The following is a 21,704-nucleotide window of genomic DNA, read 5'->3' on the forward strand; positions in this document are numbered from 1 at the left end:
TTTGGGGTTGTACAGACTCCACACCGAGGGACTCTAGCACACGTTGCACACGGATCCCAAACGGCAACGTAGCCCGTGGACGGCGGGAAAAAAGGCGGTCCAGAGGTGGATGGGCAACAAGATGGTGAGCAGGCGAGCTGGGAGCTGCAAGAAACTTACAAGCCTGGCGCACCAGCAGGAGCTGCAGCTGGATGGTAAGTGGCGGTTCGCCAGCCTCAGCACAGAGGCTGGGTACGGGACTGGTCCGATACGCACCCGTGGCCAGTCGAATCCCAGCATGGTGAACAGCGTCAAGGATCTGCAAATAAGACGGCCTTGCTGACCCATACACTGTGTACCCATAGTCCAGCCGTGAACGCACAAAAGCTCGGTAAAACTGAAGGAGACGCGCCCTGTCCGCTCCCCAAGACCTGTGACTGAGGCACTTGAGGATGTTCAGTGCCTTCAGGGTTCTGGCTTTCAAGTCACGTAGGTGTGGCAGCCATGACAATCTGGAGTCAAAAATTAGGCCCAGAAACCGCACTGTTTCTCTAAAATGTAGGACAGTATCCCCCATATGCAAGGCAGGCAAAGTAAAAAGACGACGAGAATGATTAATATGAACACAAACACACTTATCGGCAGAAAACCGAAAACCCGTCTTTGCAGCCCACTCCTCTAACCCCCGCACTGTTAGCTGCAACTGACAGCTTACGGTTGCAACACTGGAGGAGGAACAGAAAACAGCAAAGTCGTCCACAAACAAGGAGCACTGTACTGGACTCCTCACTGTAGGCGTTATACTGTTGATGGCTATGGCAAAGAGGGTAACGCTTAAAACACTGCCCTGGGGGACACCATTCTCTTACTCAAAGAGATCAGACAGTGTGTTGCCAACTCGGGTCCGAAAAAACCGCTGAGACAGGAAAGACCTAATGAAAATGGGGAGGCGGCAACGAAAGCCCCATTGATGCAGTTGAGCAAGAATACAGTGTCTCCAAGTAGTATCATATGTCTTACTGATATCAAAGAAGATACCGATACAGTGATGCTGACGGAGGAAAGCCTGCTGAATAGCCGCATCTAGGAGGGTCAGGTTGTCGACCGTGGACCGAAATTTTCGGAAGCCACACTGAAAGCGGCTAAGGAGCTGTCTGGTCTCTAACAGCAAGACCAGACGACGGTTAACCATCCGTTCCAGGGTCTTGCCGACACAGCTTGTCAAGGCGATACTACGATAATTACTGGGACATGTGCGGTCCTTTCCTGGTTTGAGGAGAGGGATGAGGATTGCCTCCCTCCACGAGGAGGTGGGGAACATTCCTGTCTGCCATATGAGATTAAAACATTCGAGGAGGATTTCCTTTGACGCCGCTGGCAGATGTCGAATCATGGAGTACCGCATGCGGTCGTAACCTGGTGCAGTGTCAGAAGTCTCAGGAAGTGCCGATTCAAGTTCCCACATGGAGAAAGGGGAGTTGTAGGCCTCAGAACTGTTCGACCGGAAGTCCAAGTTCGCTCTTTCGACAGTCGCACGGTAGCGACGTAACGCTGGATCCTGGGTTGCAGTGGCAGTACATTGTGCAAAATGCTCTGCCAGCGTCTGAGCAATGGCTCTGGGTGTCGTTTGGAGGCATCCCTGGTTCAGGACTGCAGCTATTGGTAAACGGCTGTGTTTACCGGAAATCCTCTGGATGGCTTCCCATACTTTTGTGGAACAAGTGGAATGGTTGATGGAGTCCAGGAACTCCTGCCATGACCTTTTCTTGCTCTCTTTAATGACACGGCGTGCCCTGGCTCTCGCGATTCGATAGGCGGTAAGATTGACCACTATTGGGTGGCATTTAAATCGTCGAAGATCCGTACGCCTGTCCCGGATGGTTGAACGGCACTCTTCTGTCCACCAAGGCACAAGGCGCCGCTTAAGAGGGCCAGAAGACTGTAGTATGGACAGGTCAGCAGCATGACAGATCACAAGTGTGATGTGATCCACCCATTCCTGTACGATGTTGTGGCGTTCAAAGACGGCCAACCTAGTGAACAGTGGCCAGTTAGCCCTGCCAATCATCCACGATGGCGGCCTCTGCTCCAGCAATACATCATCCAGGAGATGAATGCGGATGGGGAAGTGATTGCTGGAATGAAGGTCGTCAATGACCTCCCAGTGAACAGAGTCGATGAAGGTTGGAGAGCAGAAAGATAGGTCAATGGCTGAGAATGATCCAGTAGCAGTAGAGAAATGAGTCGGAGTCCCTGTGTTGAGGATGCACAACACTTGAGACGTTAGGAGGCTCTCCAAAATTCGACCTCGAGTGCAAAGAGAAGCGGAGCCCCACAGGACATGATGGGCATTGAAGTCTCCCAGGAGGAGAAATGCGCGGGAAAGTTGGTCGATAAGATCTGCGAGAGCATCCAAGGTCATTGCATCCAGTGGGGGAAATAAAGGGATCAAACGGTAAGTCTCCGACGTGAATGAATTTCAACTGCAACTGCTTGCAGGTCAGCATCCAGGTGGAGAGCAGAGGAGTGGTGGTCATTATTGACAAACATGGCGACTCCGCCTTTGGCTCTTTCTCCAGTCAGGTCATCTTTGCGATACAACGTATAGCCCCTTAGTACAGGAACATCAGATGGTTTTAAATGTGTTTCCTGTCAACACAAGCACAGGGGGCGTTGCCGTGCTAGGAGGTTCAGTTCCTCCACATGTGCCCGGAATCCATTCATGTTCCACTGTATAATGGGAGCCAACTATCAGGGTGGGAGGACCTTCATTCTCACTTTCTGTTGGGGAGGAGAGCCCAGTCAGGTCATCTTTGCGATACAACGTATAGCCCCTTAGTACAGGAACATCAGATGGTTTTAAATGTGTTTCCTGTCAACACAAGCACAGGGGGCGTTGCCGTGCTAGGAGGTTCAGTTCCTCCACATGTGCCCGGAATCCATTCATGTTCCACTGTATAATGGGAGCCATCTATCAGGGTGGGAGGACCTTCATTCTCACTTTCTGTTGGGGAGGAGAGCCCACAACAGGTGGAGGCTCAGTTTTGGGGCGAGATGATTGACCCAGTCTGACATCAACCTCCATCGCCTCTGAAGAGGAGTCGAGAGAGACATCAGAGAGAATGACATCAACATCAGCAGACTGTATAACTTCAGTCTCCTGTAGCGGGCGAGTCTTCACCTTTGGCTTTGGCTTCGATTTTCTGGCCTGAGGTGGCATTGGAGCCAAAACCTCAGAAGCAGTAGGGTGTGTAGCAGCGCTGGGCAGTGCACACGACTGGACCCAGGAAGGGACAGGAAGTTCCATGATGTCAGCTACCACGGCCTGGTCAGAAGGCCGGGGGGAGCAGCAGGCTTCACAGGAACGGCAGCAGCACACGTACATTGACAAACGCAGGTGCTAGTGCTGACAGTAGCAACCTCCGTTTGTGTAGCGGCATCAGTTTTCAAGACTGGCTGTTTCAGAACGGAAGAAAGGGAAGCAGTGAACGTGGGCGGCTGCAGGGACTTGTAAATTTTCTTTGCCTCACCGTATGAGATGCGTTTGGTGGTTTTAAGTTCCTGGATCTTCTGTTCCTCAAGGAAAACTCTACATTCCCTATTCCACACAGGGTGATCCCCAGAGTAGTTGACACACTTGGGAGGAGAGGAGCAACCAACTCCCTCATGGGCAGCTTTACCACATTTCCCGCAAGTGGCTTCCCCTTTACAGCCGAGAGTAGTGTGTCCAAAGTGTTGGCATTTGAAACACCGCATCGGGTTGGGGTAATAAGGCCGTACACTGAGACGTAGGAAACCTGCCTTCACACGCTCGGGCAATTTGGTGCTGTTAAACGTAGGGATAAATGAGTCTGATTTCATGAGAGCACCAACCACCCATTTCATAACGTGTTGCACGTCGACAATTCCTTCCCGGGACCATTCAGCCTTCAGTTCGTCTTGGGGAATGTCAACGAGATCTCTGCAAGTCACAACACCCTTGCTGTAGTTCAAGGTGGTGTGAAATTCAGTCTCTATCGCAAACTCCCCAAGAAATTGTGCCTTCTAAAGGTTCTGGACTTGCTGGAAGCTAGATGTTTCAACCAACAAGGTGCCATTTCGCAAGTGCTTTACAGCTTTTAATGTGCCAGCAATACCTTCTAAGCCCTTCTTTTTCGAAACTCCCATCTTTTCTTTTAATTATAAGAAACACATTCTGCGAAGCAGCATGCATTCTGTTACTACTACCTGAATCAGGAGGACTGACTACACGAGCCCTATTGTTAGACTGGGTGTTAGAACCTACCAGCGGCCCACCCTTGCCGCTGGGAGGAGAAGAAGAAAAGTTCGAGGGTTCCATCTCGGTCCCACGAGCAGCTAGGGAACTAGGAGTCCATCTAGACAGAGCCCCGCATGCCTAGGTAAGCCTTATACAACTGAGGTGCGGCGGGTTCCCCAGAGGTTGCCGGCTAATGACTGTTCCACCTCAAAAGCCATGCGTCTCATCAGCGTGCAGCACACCTTGAGATTGAGGAGTTGTTTATAGAGGTTTACTCCATCCTCGCGATCCAGGCGGTCAAGCCAAGATACCCATTCCCTGAGACACACAACATTCCACCGCCGTGCCGCACGGTGGTCGCTGAAGTATGCTCAGAGCTTACGGTGACAGGGGACTGATGGCGCTTACCAGTCCCCAGCTCAGGAACCCCGGGGTCACCAAGCCCGTACCCAGGAAATGAATGCTGAGCCCCTGGGGGCTCCACACTGTGTGTCCGTCAATAAATTGTGAGACTCGAGCCGTTTAGGTATGGGTATGACGGTGGCTTCACGCCAGTGTCCGGGAAATGTGCCCCCTGCTCAGATGCAGTTGTACGTGTTAAGCAGAAAGTGCTTGCCCCCTTATATTAAAGGCGGCACTGTAGCACTCACGATTTGGAGAAGAGAAGGGTATCGCCTGAGCCGCCTCTGCTCGTTTCCGATGGAGGAAGGCAGGGTGATAGTGGGAAGGGCTCGAAACTTCTGTAAAATGGCGGCCCAAGGTGTTGGAGATAGCAATAGGGTCCACAATGACATTGTCTGCTACTGTCAGGGCGGAAATTGGGGAATGGATCTTGGTCCCAGAGAGCCACTGAAGGTTGACCCACACAACAGAGGAAGGGGTGGAATTGTTAAAATAACAAGTGAATGAAATCCAGCTAGCTCTTTTGCTATCCCGAAGAATGCAACAACACTTTGCATGCATCTGTTTGGAATGAATGCAGTTTGCCATCGTAGAATGACAGTTAAAAATGCAGAGAGCATGTCTCCATGCGCAAATTTTGTCACAGCATGCCTCAGTCCACCAAGGGACTTGGACATGACATAGTGATGTGGTTAAGAGGAAGTGTGAGGAATGAAACATTCTACAGCTGTAAGGATAACATTTGTGAGATATTTCACCTGGTCATCACAACTGGAGAAATCTTGTTCTTCGAAGGTCGCAAGGGAGGAGTAAAGCTGCCAGTCATCCTGAGTAAGCTGCCATTTGGGAGTGCACGCGGATGGGATAGGAGTCAGCAAATGGATAGCACACAGGAAATAGTAACTCGAGTAGGTGTCAGAGAGAACGGACCACTCAAGATGATGGGCAAGCTGGGCAATGCAGAAGGATAGGTCCAAATGGGAAGAGGTGTGCGAGGAGTCAAAAAGGAAAGTGGGTGCTCCAGTGTTAAGCAGAAGAGATTAAGTTGGTTATGAAGGTCAGCCAAGAGGGCACCTCTCTGACAGGTCCTGAGAGAACCTGAAAGGGCATGGTGCGCATTAAAATGGGGGAGGTAGCTGCCCAATAAATCCAGTGCCTTAACCACTGTGCCAGCTCACCCAGTTTACCCCAGGTGGACAATGCAGTGCACCATTCAGAACATTGTATGGTATGCTTATGATCAGCAAGCAGACCACACTAAATATCTACAAAGATTTATTAAGGACTAACTGTATTTCATCTGATGGTAAGGAAACATGGGTAACAAATTTGTGAATGAATGATTTATTCCTAAAATATTGGCACAAAAAGTAGATAAAACTATACGACATACACAAAAAGTAAAAACAGGTACAAAAAATGATATAATCATAAGGGCAATAAAAACTGAAGAAGATACAATGCAAATGAAAGGAGAGTTTTTTATACTATGCTGTAACATAAAGGCAAACAGGAACAGTCACAAGAATAATGTAGTTCTTTTGCTTTTCCTAATGTATTTGTCAATATGACACACCATGGGTGTACTAGCAGTTTCCTGTACTCAATGGCCACAATATGTCAGCACACAACAATAATGCTCTCATCAGGTGCACTGATGAGCAGACCACCTGGGGACGTCAGGGTGACCAACTTATACCACCTCTCCCTAGCTCCCCCGGCCCCCAATATGTCCAGTGTGACATTCCATGTGCCAACAGCTTCCCAAAGAGCATGCATGAAAATCTACCATCTACCCCTCACTAACCTGAAAACTAGGGAAATAAATCTCCAGGACATATGCAGCCCTGATCCCTGTGCAAGATACTGTTCTGTACAACCACAACTAAGTGTAGTTAGTTGTGGTTGCACAGAACAGTTTACAGTGTATCTCCAAAACTGAAACTCTTGCCCTCCATTACTTGGAGGATACTTCACACGTCAGTTTCATAAGTTCTCAAATTTATGGATATCTCATGCCATGTCAGAGCAACACTTCGCACTGACACCTATCCTAACCCCAGGAAACTCCCTCGTCAACTCCTCATAATGGCCAGACCCTGCCTTGCTGACTTTTTCCATCTGCCACATTCACCAAAACTCTCTCCCAATAACCCACAAAACCCAGAACCTAAACAAACACAAACCACTGCTGTCAATCTAGCTGCCAGACCTTCAATCCTACAGAAGTTTTAGTCATATCTGAATACCTCACGTTTAGTCCCACAATAAAGTCACACTTGTCAAAAACCAACTCTTCTCTCATGCCCTACACTATAAACAATTCTCTGTTGCCAATCCCTCAAACCTAAGCAAACCTAATTCAGCAATCAACCTTGACGGTCTCAGTTCATGCCACCATTCAACTGTGACCCTCCCTCTTTAACACCTTACCACCCCTGGTTACCTTCCAGGAATTCCTTGCCTCTCTCTCCTTCCCCACATCTCTTCTCAGGAACACAAACCTCTCAATGGAAGAAAGAACAGCTGCCTGTTACCTCAAAACAGACACTGATTCAATCAACATTCTGCTCACAATGGCTTCATCACTGCTGTGATGAATCATAGCAATTATCTGACAGAAGGTATCTGCCAAATGTCTGACTCCTCCACCTAGAAATGCTGCCACGATAATCCCATTCCAGATGACCTACAGCCCATTGCCCACATCAAAGAGACGAATCAGTTCCTTCACAAACTCTCAGTCATCCCCACTCCCTTAACCAATTGGACCCAACTCATCTCTGTTGAGACCACCTCCCTACACACCAATATGTTCCTGAGCATGGCCTTGCCACAACTGAAGACTACTTCTCCCAATGCCTTTCCAGACTCCAAACTCACCTCCCCATTCCTTATACATCCCACTAATCGCATCCTCACACATTACAACCACTCCTTTGGGGGCACAGCCAAAGGCACCCATGAGGCACCCTCCTATGCTAATACAGAGGAAAACTTCATAGCCACCCAATTATCTTGTCTAGTTAAGCTCCATTGATGATGCCTTCATCATTTGGTCCCAGGACCAAGAACTCTATCCTCATTCCTCCATAGTCTCAACATCTCTCTTCCTTTGTTTCACCTGTTCCACAGCAGCTTAGAGACCCATCTCTCTGATGGCTCCATCCACATCTCTGTCCACATCAAGCCCACTAACCACTAATAGTACTTGCATTTCAATAGCTGTCATCCCTCCACAGCAAAAAATCACTTCCATAAAGTCTGGCTACCCGTCGATGGCGTATCTGCCGTGACAAATATTTCCTTGTCCAGTGTACCGAATGTCTAAGACCTTCAAAGCCACTATCCCCCAAACCTAGTCACACACAGATTTCCCATACCACATCCTCTCGTACCTCAGTCCTCCCACCATCACTAGAAAGCAGCTGAAAAGAAGCACCCCCTCAGTGCCCAGTATCATCCCATATTGAAATAACTGAAACATGTCCTTCACCGAGACTTTGACTACTTATCATTGTCCCTAGAAATAAGGAACATCCTATCCACACTCCCTCCCACATCTCTCAACATGGTGTTTCACCATCCACCCAATCTATGCAATAACCTGACCCATCATTATGCCATACCAACTCCACTGTCATATCCCTGTATAAAGCTGTTGGCACACAGGCCATGGTGTTGAATGTCAATGTTGAGCATGCCAAGTTCAACGTGCTGCTGAACGCTCAGCAACGATGTGACTTGTGCACATGGTAAGTGGGCTCCAACATGGTATACACAATTGCAACATACTCCAGCAGCAGTTGTGGGACATTTTTAGTTCATAAATCACACTGTTTACTCAACATGTGCACCTAAAATTCCCATGTTAGCTCTATTAAAACGCACATTTCCTCCATTGTCCATATCCTAGTCACGTTATCTATATGTAATATACACAAATAAAAACTTCAATATCCATGTACATGTTCCAAGACAAAAAGGAAAGTACCATGGTCAATCAATAAGGACAAAAGATTATAAAAGTTCCATTACAAACAGTGCGACACAAATTTGCAATAGTTCTCCACATAAGATAAACATTATTTTGCCATTCACACATTTTAGTACAAACCTAAGGTCATTCTTACTTGATCATTGTTCCTACCCAGTAGCAGAATCTTTACAACATGTGAATTACGAAACCTAACAGAAAAAAGAATAAAATATCTTTAAACAAGTAGCGCACAAGCTGTCCTGTAGATTAAGCCAATAGAACAAACTCACTCCTCAAAGAAAGGTAAACTTATATTTACATAACAGCAAATATTGTAGTATATGCTTACATTAAACTAATAATAAAGCATCAGAACATATTAAAAACGCGAATGTTAGGAAAAAAATATTTAAATGAGGCAAGACAACGAACCACCACCCTATCACGCATCTCACTGTGAATCATTAACACTACTCTCTATGGTGAACAGACGACAGTTCGTTTACGGTTGATCCTAACATGTTGCCACTTGATAAAAGCTTTAGTCATAATTATGTTACTAAATGAAATTTAACTATAACAAATTGTACCAAGCACAATTTGTTTTTGGTGGATCCTCAAGTGACATGCCTTCAAATGGCATACTCTCATAATACACAACTTACAATAATTCTTTTGCCACAAATATGAACTTTCTCATTATTTTATTGCAACGAATCACACAGTGAACAACAGGTTTTCATGGATTCTCAATCTGCCAGTGCTCAAAAATGGCACATATATGTATAGGCTTATACTGAATGCCAATATGGCACCTCACAGTTCTGTGCCGAAGGAAGACGGCAGGCATGTGACGTAGGTGGCGTTGTGTCATTTGATTGGTCAACCCTCAGATGCACATTCGGAATATCTGACATGCTAGATATTGCTCTGCATGTTCGGAGAAACTCCTGAATGTGCTATTCCACACTACGACATCAGAAACTCGGCACGCTCAATACTCAACTTTCGGATGCACGGTCCATGTGCCGATGGCTTAAGACTCATAAGTGAGATCTGAACAATACACCCGTCCAATACATCCTACTCCAATCCTGTTACATGATTATACTATCCCATCACAGGCAGGGCTGCCTATTAAAGCGGCCATACCAGCTCTGCTGCAATTTCTGCACAGCATTTTATATGGGCATGAGCATCAACCATCTGTTCACCCGACTTAATGATCACTGCCAAATTGAGGTCAAGAGCAGAGTTAACCACCCTCTTTGATATTTTCTCACCATTTACATTTACTTCATCTTACAGTCAGCTTTAATATTTCACAATAGTGTAGTGTTGTTCGAGAAGATCGGAGACGTAGATTCCCCAGTAACTGTTTTGTATCTGCTTTGGTTCCCATTTCGTAGAATAGATGAGTTACCACAAATTTTCAGTTCTATGGTCTTTGCCTTTGGACAAACATTTTTAAAATTAAGTTTTGAAAGATGTTTCTTATTTGCACAACAAAGTTTTCACAATTCTGTTGCTGGGGTGCTTTCTCCAGATGTTCTGTAGTTTTTGTATTTTGTATTATGCTGTCTATTCCAATACATCCCCTTTTTGTTTCAGGTGGTTGTAAATTTACCCTTCATTTTCATTCTAACTTTTGAAAAATTTCTGAAAGTAACTAGTAACACAATTTATATAACTGTCTCTATCTTGTAGAGCTATGGTGGATAAAATGTACTCAAAATTTTGAAAATAAAACTTAATAACCAGTACCTACCACAAACATTCTGCAAGCTAACTCTGTCTTCAGTAAGTATTTCAACAATAGCTGCACTAGCAGTGATAAACATATAAATTTATTTCCAATGGTGACTCTACTAAGAGCAGAGAGGAGGGCACTTAATTACATTATAGTGAGGAGAAAGCCAAATGACTATGTTATAGTTGAGTAGGCATAAAAAGATCTCTGGCAGCTACCAGTGCTGTTGCTACTTTTCAGCTGCATAGCATTCATGGCTGCAGCCAAAAACAATAATCATCTACATTGCTGTAACAACACTGAGACACTACCATAGATCTTATTTGCAGATTCCACTATAGATCTCAACACCTAATCCAGTCATTCATGTGTCGCAGATAATAATATTCATGAAGAAATAATCTTGATGAATCACTTTATGGGCAACAAATGTGTATGGGCTGCTCATTAACTGCAGGCAATGTGGGAAGCAAAAGTCCTCCAGCCTCTGGACTGAATGTATCATGAGGGACACAAACACTGAGTAACAAGTAAATGACTTATCAACAGGAGTTTCCTACTGACACCTAGAATGCACGCGAAAAGGTTGTTTTGATCATAAGCTCAGAGATTAGAAGCACTCAGGCCAGAGCTGGGACTACTGTGAACACAGTTCTGCTGAGGTTCAGCACTGTTCATGTGTCCCAGCAGTCTCGCCTGACCCTGGCAGGTTAGTGTAAAATTAGTACGGCTGCCATAGACACTACTTTCACATGTGAGTTACTGGGACATAAATATTCTGACTCTGTAACAAAACTACTGAAAGTTGTAGACTGAGAAAACTTGAGCAGTGGCTTCAGGCCGTGGAGATTACCCAACTGCTTCTAAAATATGGCTATTATAATAATAACATGGAGGTTAAAACCCCAACTGTTATCACCACTTTTTATTTAGTGAACACAAATTGAAGAACTTTGAGATCCACGCAAAGCAGTAGGTTAGTAGTATTGAAAGAGGAGTTAAATAACATGAAATTGGAAACAGTAATTTTTTCAGAAGTGTGGTAAAAAAAATGAAGACAACGCAGGAGTATAATCAGCTAATTGTTTCCTTACAACAGGGAATGAATGTAGATACGGGCTTTATTGTAAACAAGAAAATTAAAAATGTTACAGATGTTGAAGGAATGTAACGTTTGTTTAAAAAAATAAACGGAAGATATTCTATGGAATTCATTCAAGTATATGCACTAATTGTTTCATGTGAATGGCCATGGCATGTGTAAGTGCTGTATAATTACTGTAAGTACGTAAAATCCATCTACGGAACTAGTAAAATTGTGTATTTATTTTACCACAAACATTTTGTTTTATTGATTTGAAACATCAGCAATGGTCTGGAATTATTGATCATATCTATTATATTTTGATTTGGTTGTAGATCTATTGGACTGTCATTTATTACTTACTACATTTTCATTTGTTTTGAGCTTACATCCATAAGTGTCATCAGCAATCAAGTTTGTCATGTATTCCTACCTTTGGCAGTGGCCTTTCATTCACTTTCACTTGCAGCACATATACGTGGTTTTCATGGAAACATAAACAGACTTTCAAGTGTAATAGTGATGTTTATGACAGGACACAAAACATGTATGGTAAACAAAATAAGCTTTTTCAAAAGTTGTACAGATGGATTTAAAACACCTTAAGTGCATATACACTTACATGCTCTCTTTCTGGTGAAAGGGAAAAGATTTTTATGAAAAGGTACAGTAATTGATAAGTGATACTAGAAATGACAACTATCATATGTTAATAGAAACTGATGAAAAGGATAACATATTTGCTACATTCGTCAAAAAGACAACAAAGAAAAATGGTCTTGGCAAGGACCAACTAAACATGAAATTCACTAATTTTATCAAACAACAAAGAAATTACGCAAAGTGTGACAATACAAAATGATTTTAGAGTTTCAAGTGATCGTGAAATTTGGCAAGAGGAAAAACTTAAAACAAATACAAAGAAAACAAAAAATCTTACAGTTGCTTCATAACCTGTGCCATCAGGCTTCCCACCTCTCCCCTTTTCCAAAAATTACAGGTTCTCTGAACTGCATTGATGAGAATTGTCCTTACAACACATTCTTCAATCCCACAGTCCTCCTTGCCTCAATCATCACTGGCCCCTGTCCCTGATATACCTCATTTCACTCTTTCTATACTCACACCTCAATCCCCACAGTCTCACCCTTTGTTTTGTCTTCCTCTCCTAATCCACCCCTCCATGCCATTTGCAACATACACAACAGCCCCTGCCTGTGCCATGGAAAGCTCACCAATACATTCTTAACCAGTTCACTTGCTGCCTCTCCTTTCCAGCCACCAGCCACTCTTCCTTCCTATCCTTCTCTTCCTCCTACACTACCTCCTTTCTCTCCTTGCCCACTTCTCTTGATCCAAGATGAGCCACAGTGCTGGTACAACATAGTCATCCATCAGCCAGAACAGAGAGACTGAGAGAGTGTGTGAGTGAGGTGGGCGCAGAGGGATTTTGGGGAGGGTGAGGGGGGGGGGGGTGCACACATTTTCTCCACTGGTAACTCTGAAAACAAGGATTTAGTTCAGAATCTGAGCAACATTTTCAGTCTTGTTCATATGTCTATTGACCATTCAATGCATCAAGTATGCAAAGTGTTTGTTGGTGCCTTTACTTTCTCCAAAATTCAAAGCTACTAATGTGGGAGCAGGCAACAAATTTCATCAGATAAATGGCACAGCAACTAAAGACAGAGAGGAATTTACAAACATTTAAAGTAATCTTGGGACAAAATTCAAGAGATGAATCTGAAACACAGATAGTTAAAATTAAAATGACAATATTTCAGAAATAGATAGATGAGATGTATAATATCACTTGAGATATTAGACAGGATCACTACCTGAAAAAAAAATAATGATTTAGCAAAAATCATAAAAGCTGGAGTGAAAGTAGTGCAAAAAATACTGAATACCTGTAAAGAGAAGACAATGCCACAAAAATGGAAAAATGCTATATTTGTCCCATTTCACAAGAAAGGAAACAAACAAGACAAACATGTGATATATTCACTAAAATTATCACCAGCCACACTGGAAACACATTGAATATTAATCAAAGTAAATAGAAAGTTGTGTTTAAAACTGGACCCATCAAAACATTTGCAAGCAGTGAAGAAAATTATAATGCAACAAATAAATATGGAATACCACAGTTCCTAATATTAACAGAATTTTATTGATCTTTTGTCTCAATCTCAACAAAATCTGAATTAACAGAAACAAGGCATTGAGCCAATCTTTGTTACTATTGCTGAAGAATATGTACACCATTCCTGCAGTTTCCATTTTGCTGTTTGCCTCAAGTGCAGATAAACTTAAATCACAAATAAAAGAACTTTATAGAACAAGCCATCAGGTAGCCAAAAAATCAATTATAATCAACTAAAATAATCTACAACTAATACATACAAAATAAAATAGTTTAAATTAATAATGAAATCACAGAATAAATTAATGGGGCTTTTTATTTAGGATATTTGAAAAATGAAAACTGAATGGATAGCTACCAAAATAAAAAGATGAGCAGATATGACCCACTCTGGAGTGCTCTTCGTAAGCTAAATAGGGTTTTCAAAACTAGCCTTTTAATATGTTCACAGTCCTCATGAACCACCAGTTTTGACACACAGCAGTGAGAGAGAGACTTTTCCTGTTGATACCATTAAAAAACTGACAGTTGCAGCGTGAGTGATAGACAGACACACATTTTAAATTCCTGCATGGTGTAGGAAAATAAAGTAAGGGATCAGAGAATAGATTAGAGCAGAATGAAATAATTATAATTATAATAAAAGTTAAATGGAGGTGCATGGGACTTATAGTTAGGTGAATAGGTGGTTGATAAACCAAGTCTTCTCTTAGGTTTCAAGATTTAAGAAATGACTGAGATGACTACCTAATGGAAGGTGGACAGATAACATTAAAAAATATACAGAAGCAGCATGGATGTGTACTGTCATCACAAAAGACCACTGATCATTGATAATGGCAATCATGGCTAAACAATTTGCCTACATTGGTGGTGCACAAACAATTACATGGATTTTTTGGGTGAAATTTCAAAGATGTCAAAAGGCATGAAAGAAGGGCATGATGTTACAATGCAATATATTATAATTCAATATCAATGAAACAATCACAATTTAAACCATTGCAAAAAAAACTGTGCAATATGATGATGGCAGTGAAATTTTGTTATATAAATATGGAACGATAGTGATACGGGAAAAATTTAAATACGAATATTGGTGTAGTGGTACTCTACTTACCAAACACAAGAAATAGTAAAGCTTTTATCCATCAAAATATTGGTTTTAATAACACAGTGCCTCACTAGGCATAGGGTTGTATGAGGTGAAATGCTGTTGGCTTCCTCTAACCTCTGAACTGACTTATCTCACCAATTATGGCACATTAATAAACCCTTCAGTGACGAAAGAAGTGATAAGTGACAGATAAAAATCCTAGGAGTGACCAAACTGTGTACTCAGTTCTGGAGAACTACACAGAATCACAGGGAAAATTAGACAGCTTCTAAGGAAACATAAAATCGACTCAAGTCTTCAGGCCCCCAGCAACAAATGAAGCCTGTGAAAGACAAGTAGGCCTCAGAACACTTGGAATATACAAAATACTATGTGGGTGTGGGAAGTTTTATGTTGGTTTGACCGTCCACACTATTGAACAGTGCTGCATAGAACATGAAAGTTGTTTCCACCTACACTATCCTGAAAAATCAGCTTTGCAGAGCATACACTAGAAAACTGACACCGAATTGCATTTGACGATACTTCTATTATTTATTAAACATACCAACTGCTTCTGGGATACCATAAAAAATGATGCAACAGAGATCAAAATTTCATACAACACCCTCAATAAAGATGGCGGATTGCAGCTGAGTACATCACGCAATCCTGTGATTGGGGAGTTGAAGTGGGCACGGCAGTCACGCAACCAATACATTGCCATATATGGTGCGAGAGTGGGCACCAGTGACATCATTGGTAGCAGCATGGCTATAGCAGCACAGTAGTGGCATTCATTCACATGACAGTCAACCAGTTGACAGTGGCAGACAAATCTCTGCCAAAAGCTCGTAGGCAGTAAACCACTTGACACGGCTTGAATCCCAGGCATATTCAATTTATTAGCAGATACGTTTATCTATATGGCTTCCCTGTTGTGCAGAGAACAGTATCACCTTTAATAGTTACAGATCATTGCAATAATGAAGGATGACCTCAGTGAATGCACTTTTTAACCAAACTATTTTCTTATGAGTATTTGATGTAGCTCTTTGACCTAACATCCATAGTCTGTAAACCACTTTATGATAAAAAGTGAAAGATGCTTAGAGTATCACTGTCATTTACTTCCTTTTGCTGTTACATTCATGGGTTGTGTACAGGAAGAACAAGTGTCAATAAGACTCGATAACTTCAAATTTCTCTGACTTTGCCAATACTGTCTTTTCATGAGAGGAAGTAATACCACTAGGTTTGCATAATAACCTTGATGATCCTCTTGCACTTACTAAATAAACAAGAGACAAACTTACTTGCTTCTCTCTGGATCTTTTTTATCTCATCTATTAATGCTACCTGAGAATGGCCTCCAACTGGCAAATTCAAGAACTGATCAGACTAAGGTTTTGTAAGGAAGTTCTTTAGTGAGTGAATTAAATGCCCATAGGTTTCTTCACTGGAACTCAGCCTGGTATCTGATCATAACTGCTGAACATTTATATATGGAACAAGGGACATACACTTCAGTTAAACCAAATGCGTCTGTCATTCTTTATGTATCCCACCAAAATGTTTCATTTAAGAATGAAAAACAATAAATATACTGCAAAATAAATATAATTTTATTCCATAATATTTAGTTCAACATCTGGAATTTACAAAAGTAAAATACACTGAATATCAACAAACTTTAGATATTTAGTGTTAACAATAAAGGCATCTGTTATCACATGTAACATTACTTTTAACCAGCAAAAAACAGTATGTCTCTTTTTTTTCTAACCAGGATAGGAGTTATTTTCTGCATGTTGCATCATTTCTTTTTCCCATACAGTATCCATTCTGTTAACTCCCTTCTTTGTTTGTTGTCTAGTTTCAAGCCAATGTTTCCATATGGGACACAACTTTTCATCACCATGCCAGGAATCTTTACATCATAGTAAACATATATCTGCAACATAAAATAAACGAACTTTCTATATTTGTAGCATCTTACATGATGTTTAATTCATGCTGTACTATTATTTTATTTACCACAAACCTCACAAAACTTTAAATATATTATTAACATAAGTTTTACCAAAACATATATAAAAAATTCATTTTACACTACCTTGTTAGTAAATGTGGTATAAACTAGACAGGGGGATGGTGGATGGTCCAGGGTTATGGAATAGTAGCCTGAACAGAAACCACAGACATGTTCATCAAGTTGAAAGCGAACACTCTGTTTCTCCTGGTCCAGTATATAAGTTTGTCCATCCCAAGAACAGGCAACAATGTTATCTCCTCCTCCATTTCCACCCGTTAGAGACAGCTTTGTTAATGAAAATAACTGATGATCAACTTGAATGGACCTGAGGAAAAAATTACATACAATATTACCCAAATGCTCACTGTTTAGTGGAGAGGTGCACAATAAGTGGTGATGACTGTTACACTTTCAGACAGATGTTCTTCTTCAGAGCAGGAGCTACTAACACTAATTATGCTGCATCTACCTTCTAGTACTTCCTGTTTACCATATCTGCTCTGAAGAAGAAAACATTCCAAGCATGGCCATCATTACAGCATTTAGCATATGTTCTGAGCTTAGCAGAAAGTCTAAAACATTTCTTTCATAACAGCACCTGCTGCACAATCAGCATAAAAAAGGGCAAAAATATGCATTTTTTACTACCACAAAGACAATGCACAAGGTCTTCTATGATTGCCACAGTATAACCTTATTATAGGATCATTCCTAAAATTCTAAATATTTTGGGCATATGTCTGACATTTCTCAATGATCTATTTGACAAAATGAACAAATGCCAAACTGCTGAATTCTAATTTCAAGTGTCATTTTGCAAATCAAGTAATTCTATTTCATTGGAAAAGTAAGTCACATATGCACCAGCACTAGTGTCACTAAAAAGCAATGAAAATTGTTAAAATCAACAATGCCCAACAACTCACAGACATGGCTGTGAAGTTCTATATAAAATACGCAACTGAACCAGTTCTGTTTTTGGCCAAATTATGCAATGCATCAGACAAGTAAAAAATTATAAAAAGTTACTTGGAAAAAAAGTTTGTCTCTTCCATCTAAAACATAGGTTATTACTTAATATGTGATTTTGGTAAAGTACATCATCAATGACTAATTAAGAAAAAATCATTTATGAATGATGTGTGACTGGACAAAGGATTCTTGACAGTCAGATCACATAGCACAATACAGTGAGTCCCATCAGTGTATATGAAAGTAATTCCAACTGCTCATCAAGGAATTAGAGTCACTACTGTCCACATTACATACCGATGCCTTGTGAGAAAATATTAATTGCTATTTCAGACTTTTGTTAACAGTGAAATTACCAGCAACAAAATGGTAAACTTTTAATGTGCATTTCCTTCTAGGATTTCAGTGTGATGCAAACATTACCAACTGGCTATAAATACACAAATGTGAATAAGTATGTAGTAGCCACCTTTGACTAAATAATTTATACATTACAACTGCAGCCAGCAGTATCATATAAGAACTTGCAAGTGACAACAAATACGGTTATAAAATGAACTGCTCGCATTAGTCACTGGGATGGACAAGATTGCTATTTATTGGAATAAGTGAAGAGGTAGCTGTTGGTAAAGCAATAAACTTATTAAAAGTCTACTCAATACATCTTAACTTGAGTACCGACTTAGAAGCATTAGCAAAGTAGTCTGAAACACAGTTAGGAAAGTTATTAAAAAAATGGGAAAAGACATTAAGGTTAGTACTCAGAAACATGTAACAGTACAGAGATGTTATTCACTTTTGAGCTATCTCTATCTTTTTCTAGTGTCACTATGAGAGGATAGGTATGAGGTAGCTGGATGGCAGGAAGGGTTAGGTGCAACGAAGCAAGGGACGGACAGGAAAGCAATTGGAGCCATGTGATGAGGCATGATGCCAGGGGAGAGGGGGCAGGAGGTAGCGAGGGATGAGAAGTACAAGTTTAGGACTGGGAAGGGTTGGTGTGGCAGAGGACAAGAGAGTAAGGATAAGGGAGTGAGAAGGAGACCAACAAACTTTAAGGCCACAGGGATTGCAAGAATGGTGAATATGCTGGAAGTACAGTTCCCAGCTAAGCAGTTCAGGGAAGATGATACTGGGGGATTTTTTTCAGAGGGTGAGAGGGGGGGGGGGGGGGGGGGGACAATTCCCAACTGCAAGGGTACTGAAGCTCATATTGAAGTCACTGATATAGTGTGACCTGCAACCTGCATGTTCAGTAACTGGGTGGTGCAACTGTTGCCTTTTCGTTTTGCATGTAACCATAGGGTGACGCTACACAGACGTTACATCACTACTCTTTTGAAATTTATCATTTTTTATCGTTAAAAAAACTACAGTTCAGAAATAGGTCAAGTAATTTGTTTACAGCAAGCATTTAAGGAAATAGTGTTGTAAAAAAAATGTAAATCTCATATGAAAGCTTTTGCTTTTTTTTTTTTTTGCAATATGTATTAAGTCTTCCCCACTAACCATGTCCCAAATAATTTTTTTCAATTTTTGCCAAACAATAACCTTCATAAAAGATTGCAAAAATTTAGCGAGTAAATTCAAAATCCATGCACAATACCGTAACAGGAAAAACTGGAGAGGAAGTAAGTTACAGTACACTTGTTCACGCACTGCTTGAATATTGCTCACCAGTGTGGGACCCATACCAGACAGGGTTGATAGAAGAGATAGAGAAGATCCAATGGAGAGCAGCGCTCTTCGTTACAGGATCATTTATTAATCGCGAAAGCATTATGGAGATGATAGATAAACTCCAGTGGAAGACTCTGCAAGAGAGATGCTCAGTAGCTCGGAACGGGCTTTTGTTGAAGTTTCGAGAACATACCTTCACCGAGGAGTCAAGCAGTATATTGCTCGCTCCTACATATATCTCGCGAAGAGACCATGAGGATAAAATCAGAGAGAGTAGAGTCCACATGAAGTCCGACAGTCTTTCTTTCCACAAATAATACGAGACTGGAATAGAAGGGAGAACCGATAGAGGTACTCAAGGTACCCTCCGCCACACACCGTCAGGTGTCTTGCGGAGTATGGATGTAGATGTAGATTCCATCTTATGCAAGACACAGTTTTACTTACGTTTGTCTTATGATTTTTTGTTTATTTTCTTTCCAAAACATTACTGATACATGTTATGGTGCAAAAGTATCTACATTTACAAAAGGAAGTCGTCATTAGGTGTCATATATGTGACACTAGCTTACAAACAATATAACATTAAGGCATGTCACTGAGTTGAGGCATTACATGTTGTTCATTTCCAATATGTTTAAATGTATTAGTTTTATATTAAATATACATGCATATATATTTGCTAACATAGCTTACATGTGGCTCTACCAAACAGTCATCTGCAAAAAAATGAAATGTTTTCTATTTTCTGTTTGTCATTCAAATGCTACTCAGAATCACTAGACATAGAATTATTTAGCATGCTTCTTACGGTTTTTCAATGTTGTTGTGTTTTTTATTTGCATGTTTTGCATTAAAGTTCTTGTTTCTTTTTCTGTTGTCATTAAACATACAATTTGATGTGTCCCAGGTAAGAACTACCAAATGGCAAATTGGAAATAATTACAGCTTCGAAGATTTATTCTGAAAACAAGGTGAAACATAACTCAGTGTAATCACTCATGTCAAGGTTCATAGCCAAGGTTCATCTCCCATAAAGACTATCACAGTAACAGTGTCGCGACCGAGAGGAGATCTGCTACATACTCCAGGAGGCCCACAAGACAACTCGCCTTCTGGGCTGCGACAACGTGACTTAATCACTTGGGGCTGCATCCTGATTGGCTCTGTCAACTCCAGCAGTATGATAGCAGGATTTCTTGTGGTGCCCCCACTGTGAGCACGTTGAAGTATGCTGCGCTGATGCCACTGGAGCACTGGCACACAGTGCTTGAGAAGGCGGCAGCTGTGTCTTACGTGCGGCAATCACACTGTATGACTACACAGCACAGCACAACACATTTTGTTAAGTTTGTCGATCAAGCACAAAGTTTCTGCCATAATTTCACATTATGTTGTAGCTATGCGGTGTTCATTTGTTTCGTTTCATGTTTGTTAGGGGTTTGGAATGTGATTTAAAGTGCTGCTGCCATATGAAACGTCCAGTCTTCAACAATGTTCCTCCACAGTACTTACTTTTCTCGTACTATTTATTTGTGGATGCGATAATTTTCTTCTTTTGTTAATTTGGGAACTCTTAAATCAGTTTCTATTTTCATTGGGTGGTGATTCTGTGCTCTCAGGTGATCAGTGAATGTTGGGTGTTCTGTGCGTTTCGTTTTACAATTCCTACAGCTTTGGTCCATGTACACAGACTGACAGCAATTACAGGTTCACTGATTTATGACAGACTGATGATATTTGTCAGTATTTTCCAAGTCTTTCTGAATTGTGTTGTTGGGTTGATATGCTATGTTGAGACATTGTCTCTTTAATATGCTGCCCAACCTGTGTCTAACTTCATTGTTGTAAGTCATTACAGACCATTTATTGCTTACTATCTGCTGATTTGTTGTGGATTGTGTTGTATCTGAGTGCATGTTTCCTGATTATGTTTTGCCTATTTTGGTATTTTTTTGTTTATTTTATCTACTGCCTTTGCATAGTAGCCAGTCTATTATTCATTTTATTTTACTGTATTTACTACTTCCATGTAGTCATGACTGATTGCAGGTGTTCTGTTCAGTCAGCATAGCACGTATCTAAAACTGGCTTGTTTACATATTATGAAGTGATTCAGTTGGTTGTGAATAATTGTGCTTGTGGTTCTGGGTTTCCTATAAATTGTTAATTCATGTTTGTTGTTTCTCTTGTGGCCCCAATTGGTAGCCTCCTAGCTGACATGTTCATAAATTACACAGGAAATCAAATCTTTAACAAAATTGATAAACCACAGCAGTAAAAAATATGTAGATGATATAATTTGTCTAAAAGACAAAAGAAC

The 21,704-nt window shown here is 41.4% G+C and overlaps 2 protein-coding genes across 2 annotated transcripts in view; one reads left to right on the forward strand and one right to left on the reverse strand.

The window, feature by feature from the left end:
- Positions 1-21,704, forward strand: part of LOC124797875 (protein stum) — a 145,900-nt gene that overhangs the window by 78,997 nt on the left and 45,199 nt on the right. The gene's annotated exons all lie outside the window — the stretch shown is intronic.
- The window catches only part of LOC124797873 (KICSTOR complex protein ITFG2-like), a 51,741-nt gene continuing 46,335 nt past the window's right edge, over positions 16,299-21,704 (reverse strand). Inside the window, exons 4-5 of the mRNA XM_047260962.1 lie at positions 16,811-17,054; positions 16,299-16,648 (exon numbers count right to left, since the gene is read on the reverse strand). Coding sequence (XP_047116918.1) covers positions 16,511-16,648; positions 16,811-17,054 — 382 coding nt within the window. The 3' untranslated portion in view covers positions 16,299-16,510. The remainder of the gene's footprint in view (positions 16,649-16,810; positions 17,055-21,704) is intronic.

This window comes from Schistocerca piceifrons, chromosome 5, assembly GCF_021461385.2.
Source record: "Schistocerca piceifrons isolate TAMUIC-IGC-003096 chromosome 5, iqSchPice1.1, whole genome shotgun sequence".
Lineage (NCBI taxonomy): Eukaryota > Metazoa > Arthropoda > Insecta > Orthoptera > Acrididae > Schistocerca > Schistocerca piceifrons.